The sequence below is a fragment of the Mytilus galloprovincialis genome, chromosome 4, assembly GCF_965363235.1.
Source record: "Mytilus galloprovincialis chromosome 4, xbMytGall1.hap1.1, whole genome shotgun sequence".
Taxonomy (NCBI): domain Eukaryota; kingdom Metazoa; phylum Mollusca; class Bivalvia; order Mytilida; family Mytilidae; genus Mytilus; species Mytilus galloprovincialis.
The window spans coordinates 54,243,259-54,251,973 of NC_134841.1; the positions used below are offsets into that span (position 1 = coordinate 54,243,259).

General features: G+C 29.6%; 1 protein-coding gene across 1 annotated transcript in view; it reads left to right on the forward strand.

Moving 5' to 3' along the window:
• LOC143072445 (uncharacterized) overlaps positions 1-7,484 on the forward strand; it is a 31,072-nt gene extending 23,588 nt beyond the window's left edge. Inside the window, exons 9-10 of the mRNA XM_076247370.1 lie at positions 2,312-2,395; positions 5,064-7,484. Of these exons, the coding sequence (XP_076103485.1) occupies positions 2,312-2,395; positions 5,064-5,075 (96 nt within the window). The 3' untranslated portion in view covers positions 5,076-7,484. The remainder of the gene's footprint in view (positions 1-2,311; positions 2,396-5,063) is intronic.
• The last annotated feature ends 1,231 nt before the right edge of the window (positions 7,485-8,715 follow it).

The window sequence follows — 8,715 nt, forward strand, 5'->3', positions numbered from 1 at the left end:
CATCGTTCAGGTCTTGCCATCTTTATTTTTCTATTCGAAAATCAGACACAACAAAACCATTGAATAATTGTGAAAATTATACCACAGATAACTATGGTAAAACTTTAATTGTTTTTGGCATAATTAAACTTGGCTGCCATCCAAGATCTAAAAAGTTTTTATATTGATGAATTATATATATCAGATTTGGATTCTTTTGGTTACAAAACATTTTGGATGGTACATGTAGGTAGCGGCCAAATCTTTATTCCTAAAGGCTTAAAGCTTTCAGGTCTGAAAATTGCCCGAAATCATCACATTTTGACAAATGTACTTTTATGAAAAGAACTGATTTATTGAGTGTTAAGACTTTTGAAATAGACCCAAATTACGAACCAAATTGAGAACTTTTTGGAGTTTTATAGTTAAGGCTATTTTGGGCAATAAGTGAAACTTGTCCTTTGAATCAGTGGTTTCACAATAACCATTATATACTAAGTATCTGTTAGAAGATAGTTCTTTCACAGTACATTGTTAAACTTAAAGATAAATATATACCAACAATGACCAATATTAATGATGGAATGCGATTATACATGTATATATACTGTTTTATATTGTTACATGTACATACATAAATGAAAATTAAAACCAAACTGTTGTCATTATTCATAAAAAAAGAAAAGGGAGGTATGATTGGTATAAATCAGACACCAGCTCTAGACAAAAATGATGAAAAAGAAATAAAGCTTATAACCATACAACATTTTTACAATCAGAAAAAAACTATACATAAATCAGTTAGAAATAGCCATTAAATGTCAAATGTTAAACAATATATACAAGAAAACTAATGTACAATCGGGAAATCAAGATATACACCAAAAAATTACAAGGCCTGTTTTACAGGTTTCTTACAAAGGACCGAAACATTCATATGGTAGTTGTGTTCTATATGTATAGTGCAAAATGTTCTCATTGCTATACCAGTGGTATCCATAGTATTACTATTAAATCCAAAACAAAGTAAAAAAAACCTAACAGTTGAAAAACTATCCAAATGTGATATTCAATTAACAAAAATACCATCATTAGCAAATGGCTATCTACATATAATACATTGTAATATTTACAATGAACCATTTAATAATTAGAAAACAGAACCTACAATGTACATGTATAGCTGCTGATTTAAAAAAAAGAATATAATGGATAAATGATTGACTGTGTTACAATAAAACCAAGATACAAATGTAACTCAGTGAAGCTATTTATGAACATTTAAAGAGTTTGTGTTGACTGCAACAAAAATCTAGAATAAGGGATAGTAATCTTGCTGTGTTAACATCCATTTAATTAGCAATTGATCCAAAAGCTAAATGTTTCAGAAAAAAGACCTGGATACTACATGTACAAACATTGTTAATAAATGCCATTTGTAGACAGTGGCGGATCCAGAACTTTTCCTAAGGGGGGGGGGGGCCCGCTGACTGACCTAAGAGGGGGCCCGCTCCAGTCATGCTTCAATGATTCCCTATATAATCAACCAAATTTTTCCCAGGAAAGGGGGGCCCGGGCCCCCAGGGCCCCCCCTGGATCCGCCTATGGTAGAGCAGGATCTGCTTACCCATACGGAGCACCTGAGATCACCTGTTTTGGTGGGGTTCGTGTTGCTCAGTCTTTAGTTTTCTATGTTGTTCCTAGTGTACTTTTATTTGTATGCATGTCTTTTTCAGTTTTAGTCATGGAATTGCAAGTTTATTTTCCATTTATGAGTTTGCTGTTCATCTGGTATCTTTAGCCCCAGGGTTTCCCCTGGGTCAATTATTTTTTTCGCCACCTCTTTCGCCAAAACAATATATTTTTCCCCACTTTATTTTTTAATTAGCCACAATATTACAATTTATCTGTTTTGATATGATTGTCTTGAATCTCTTTTTCATAGTTCAGTGAGTGACTATATAGCTACTCGAAGAATTGTTTGCTATGTTGATTCTCTATTATAAGTTATATGTTAGCGATTTTTGTATGTGTGCAACTATATGGTCATAATGCCAATCTAGCAGTCCTCATTTGACCAAGTAATCATTGATAATTCACAAAGTTAAGTTTCCTAGTTCATGTCAGTATCTCAGATATGATAGCAAACTATATTTAATATTTGTACTATATTGTATGGTGAACATATCTGTCTGGTAGGTATAATATAAACACCTGTCATTTTTCAATAATTCAACACAACTTGAGGTCCTCTGATGTTCAGTACTTCAGTACTTTGATTATACTTTTATTACATTACCATATACCAGTTTTACACATTTTCATTATATAGGCATTTGCTATGGCTATGAGATTATGGAAGATGCAGAGAGTCCCAACATACCTTTTACTGTTCTCTGTACTAGATTTCATACTGGTAATTTTTTTCTACATATATTTAATGATACTTAATAGATTTTTTTTATTCTGAGGCTAATTCAAATATTATAGAAAAAATATCTTTCCAGTTGCAATGCAATGTCATACTCTACATGCAAGATATAAACACAAAAGACAACTTATAATTTGCTTCAGCTTCTGTCATGAATTATTGAATAAATAGTCCTAACATCAACAACTAATCATTCAAGCCTACTTTTTATTTTTAAACTTGATTTACTTTTACTATTTTGCTGTCTTCAGCTATAACTATAATTATTATTATTTTTATTGCGTGTGCATATGCTTTTTACATTGCATGTGTTTTGTCTGTGTGTGATTTATATATTTATTTTGTTTAAGCTTATATGTTGCTCTGTCTTTAATCATATTTGCTACAATTTTCATCAATATCATTGACCTGATGAAATCTAGAAATGAATTAAAATAAGTAAAAGAAAGAGCCTAAAAATAGTTAGCAAACTATAGTTATAGATAAATAATATGAGGGCCGCATTACATGTGAAACGGGACAATTTTTTTTTAACTGAGACTTTTCAGATGGCATTATACATTTAATAATTTAATAATGAACTTGTCCTTTCATAATCTGCTAACATTACATCATTTTATAATTTTTTGTACTGTTATAAATTGTGCTATATATGAATATGTTGCCATCTAAAGATTGGTCGTTTTGTGTTATCATATATCAGTATGTTGCCATCTAAAGATTGGTCGTTTTGTGTTATCATATATCAGTATGTTTAACAGCTATACTTAAAAGCTTTGTTTAATTAAAGATATATACAAAAACCTTCCTTTGAAAACATTACTTTCTAACCATATAGCATATAATGACATATGCACACTCAATCTCCAAATAATGTACCAAAGTAAAACTTAAGAAACACAATTCACAGTAATCCCAAACAAGAAGGGAAAGATCTATCATTACTGAGCCACCTCAAAGTGTGTGTAATATGACTATCATTATATATACAGAAGGTTCATTTAACTTCATTTGAATTTGATTAGTAGTGATTGACATGTAATTTTTGAAAAAAAATAATTTTATATATAGGATTAACTTGACATAATATCAATATAGATGTTGGTGTTGATTTCATTATTTGGTTGATTTGCAGCTCCTAAGCTTATTATCTATGATAATGCATGCAACCTGCATCAGTACTGTCTGAACAGAGACCCTGTGTTTTTCCAAGATTCTTGGTTTTTGGTTGATCGTTTTCATTGGTGCAATCATGTTGGTAAGTATGTTTCAATACATAAGAATATTGTAAAAGCTGTCATTCATAAAAGCAATAAGGGGGAATGTATATTAAATGTTCAACACTAAATGTGTTTATCACAATGTCAGCAATAGAAGATAGAAAGATTTAATAATAGATTTTTGTAGGAAATAAGTAAATACTTAACAAATTTTCTTTCAACATCCAAACAAAAAAAGCAGGCAAATAAGTTCATCAAAGGTTTGCTTTGCATGCTTTTATAAAAGAGCTGTAATATTTGGTCAAATTTATCTATTATCACTTTTTTTATTCAATACTTTATAGTATGTTGATATACTTTCATACAAGATATTAGTCAAAGTCTGAAAAAATTAAATAGTTTAAGTGCAAAATATTGTTTTGGAAAGAAGAAATATTTAAATAAAATAAAAGACATACAGATATTATTAGTTACATAGTGTGCTAGTGACCTAATACGGTATATATGTGGTGAGAGCGAAGCTCAAATCCCCATATGAAATTTACTGACCCCATATATACCGTATGTAACGAATTTATCTTACCGACTATCTTAACATGTGAAATTAAGACTAGTGATTCTCAAAATGAGTAAGTCTTCAATACTGTTCGCACTAAGAACATACTTCCATTGATCCTACAAAAACAGATGCCAACAATAACGACTTGTAAGGTTTAAATGTGTTTTATGAATTTATTTCAATCTTAATCATCAATTTCTTCGTCTGTTGGAACTTTTAAGATTTTTTCTCAGTACCGTTTTGTTTTTTATAAAGGGACATAACACCATTACTAACCTTGTATGAAATAAGCCCCGCCCCCTTTTTACCTAATAAGGAATATAAAGGGACGTAACTCCACTACTAACCGTGTATGAGATAAGCCCCGCCTCCCTACTAACCTAATATCAAATATACACGGTTTGCACGCGGACGCTTTTAACCAATCATATTCCTGGAAATGTATAGGAGGTAAGATAAAGTATATTATTGCATAGCAATATGATATTCCCCACAGAAAGTAACCAAAAGTAAACATGCAATAAATTCCTTTATTGTACTAGTGCAATAAATCATCAAAATTTATGACGTCATCAACGACAAAATCTTAGTTTAAACCAAATTTTACTTTCAAATTTTATATTGCTATAGATAAAAGGGTTATTGCATGAATATTGGGAAATATTGTCCCTTGTAGAACATATATTGCACTTTCAAGCTCGTGCAATATAAAATTCTATTCGGGACAATATTTCCCAATATTCATGCAATAACCCTATAATATAATTCTAAGCACATATATTTCAAATGGAACCCATTCAATTTTTTGTCTTATTTACATTTAAAATGAATTAAATGCTCATGCAAATAACATATAATGCCATCTTTTTTTCAGGTTGTCATGTAGGATATAATCTAGATAACTACCTACAATATAAATGGATCAACTCACAGGTTGCAGAACAAAGAAATAGCACATTGAAAAAACTGAAGAGTATGCTCTCTTATATGAATTTAAAAAAATTTACAACTCATTGTAATTTTTTTTTATGGTTTCGTAACATGTTAACCCTAGCTCGTATGGACAATGATCTATTTGTAAACACTGATTTCAAGCTTTTTTGCCATCTGAGTAAAGTGTATACTACATGTAAATGAATCAGTTCAATTAACTTTTTGAAAACAGAATTCTCATTCTGTTAAGATAAAATTGTATTATCAAATTCATCAAAGTAACTAGGCTAATTTTTTTTTTACATCAGATATTTGTTTGTCGTAAAAAAGAGAAATTAATATGGCTGCTATCAAAATATGGTTTTTAATTACACACTCAAGTAACATTGTTTCCTATTCATCTTCTGTTATTTCAAGATATAATTTTGTTGAAATGCACTAGAAATTAGCTAACTAAAAAGTACTGTAGATATTTCCCAACTTACCAGGCATGAAGAAAAACGTGTGACTTATTAGTTCAGGATGAGGACAACTTAAAAAATGGTGGGTTAGGCCTGTGTGTTTTTTTCAACCATGTTTTAATAGATCCATGAAGTGAAAATTCAATATTGTAAGAATGGAAGTGACAGGTAGAGAGAAATTATTCCTAATTCACATGTCTGTCTCTGTTAAACTCGAGTACAAAGTTAAAAAGCATTGTGAACCTAAAATTCTGAAAAGTTTTGCCTTAATAGGCTTAGATAAGCATTCCACTTCATTGTTTTAGCTGTCTGGTACTATTATAATTGTTCTCTAGTCACAGTATCCATTCATGATGTTATAAAAGTAAGGAAATACACAATATGAAGTTAGTTATAAGACATCTTTTGTCAAAATAACTTATCTAATTAACATCTTGATACCAGATAAGACTTTGTAGTCTATAATCTATATATGACTTTATTCATGGTAAATTTTTTCAGAACTTCTGTTTGATATTCTCTTCTACATTTGACAGCATAAACAAAAAACATTGATGTTAAACACTTTCTAGGTTTCGAAATTGTATCAAAGTTATTCTTCACATAACATTGTTAAGTCAGGTATACTATTGCATAACATTATATTTTATAACAAAACTTGTATTTAATCATTAGCTTGAAATTTTAACATGTGATATTTCCAATTATATTTTTTATTGATTGAAGCATTTATGCTTTCTTTTAAATATACTATGACACATTTATATCTATATGTATACTAGGTAGATTCTATGACAATAAATCTTAAACCATTATTTGCCCTTGGTGCATGACATCCATGTGGTTTTGTCAACTTTCTCTCTTCTGATGCATGAAACATGCAAATTTAATAAAGAATGTTTATTGCAAGTTTTATAAAGAGATATTACACTAGAAATGAAAAGAACATTTTTTAGTAGAGTACATGTACATCATTTAAGGGTGTTGGTGGTGTTAACATAGATGTCTATTTGTAAAATGATATTTGTGAACTGTTTATTTTGCATAAATTTGATGTCAGAGTGGATCTCTTTTTTGATTGTTAGGATAGGGATTATTGTTAGTTAAACTTGCTTTCAGATATGAGCCACCTTTAAGACATTTGGTCTTAGATTGAGAGTTGTCTCCTTTAATTAAATGCAGTGTATTTCAATTGGAATTGGAAATTAAAATGGTATTTTTTTTTAAATGTTTGCCTATATTTCTTCAGTAATTAGAACAAGAGAGAGTGTGAGAGAAAGAAATAGAGAATGATGCAAGCAAGGTGGGTCTGTGTAAGTGAATGTAGGACAGAAAGTCGCAGGACAAAAAGTCATTCATTTTTTCTGAATATTTTCTTTGAATAAAACACGCTTATACAAAAATATTTTTGTATTTTTCTTGAACTATTGTATTTAAACCAACTTTGTGAACAAAATGTATCAAAAAAATATCAGAGATGATTAAATAATTGTTAAAAAAACAAAATGTCAAAGAGGCTTGGGTCTTAAATGACTTCATGGTGCCAAGAAATCTTTCTTTTGCACGATTAAAATTAAATAAATCTTTATTTTTCCAGTATAATGACACATTTCCTAAACTTTAATATGAATATATGTATTAAAAAGTAAATATTTCAAGACTTTTTCTCTTACATATTCAAACAATTGTCAACAGATTATTTGTGAATTTTTGTCCTGTGACTTTTTGTCCTACCAAATTTGTGACTTTATGTCCTGTGACTTTTTGTCCTGTGACTATCTGTCCATTTACCTGTGTAAGTTCATATCCCATTACTTATAATGTACTCATTTTATAATAATGATAATATTAAATATGATGTCGGATGCAATGAAAATATTGGAAATAAAAGTGATATTTTTTTCTCTAGGTTTTGTTATTTTAGTACCAAATGAAATCTGGTAAGAATAGGATGACACTATAACATATACTTTAAAAATAATGTAATGAAATAGAGATAAAATATTTCCTTTTTAAAATCAAAACAGTGCTGTTAGCTGAAAACAAAGAAAATGTGACACCTTATTTATTATAAAGAATTTGTGTAAAATATAATGATTATTTGAAGTATTAACAGGAACAACTATTTACCAGAAAAAGTTGACACTGAATGTTTGCAATTACTTATCCTTTTTGTGAGTTTACTTTAGAAACAATACACAGAATTTTCCAAAAATACTGCTGTAAAAAATGTACAATAAACAATCACAATTACTCTGCCCATCTGTAAAAAAAACTAGACATACCAAGAAAGCCAATGCTGAAACCATGCATACAATACATCTTCTTTTACAAACATGCACTTATTATACTATTATGCTGTCCAAATCCTGAGATACACACATTGGTATGCTGGTTCATTAGGAAAGTTACTTCAGCTTATATAAAGGAATAATACCATGGATATGTTGAAATCAATCAAATGATTTCTACACATATAAAGAGATAACAAAAATAAATTGCTATCCAAAATCAACTTTGCTAGGAAGTTTAAGATGAGAGTGCCAATCAAAAATTATCAACAGGCAAAAGTAACTTGTTTGTAGTTATAATTTGTGGTTGATATACTATGAAAGTGGTATATGCAAATGCATACTTCATTTCCCTAAAATAGTATGGTTGCTATGTAAAACACTCGTTGTTAAGTAGTTTCTAAGGAAAATACCAGTCTGAAACTACTGCATGGAAGAAACCAGCTTGTTCGTATTAAAAACTGATGCATCTTAAAAACTAGCATGCACATATAAATAGTTTTTTTACGTCATGTGTTGTATGTGCAATTACATACAAAAAGTATGGTTGCTAAGCAAAATCAATATTGCTAGGTAGTTTCTAAGCAAAGAACCACTATGAAAATGATGCATGGAACAAAATAGCTGGTATGTATTAATAAAATGTTGTTGGACATTAAATGGTATAGTTACTGGTGCAAAAACATGTGTTGAATGCCTGCAATAGCATGGTTGCTATGGAAAACATATGCTCCTTATAAGTTTTTATGTAAAATATCAATGTGTAAATGATGCATCGACAAATCTATTTAGGATGTTCGGATTATTCATTTGTGTCATTCAATTAAGGTTGTATACAATA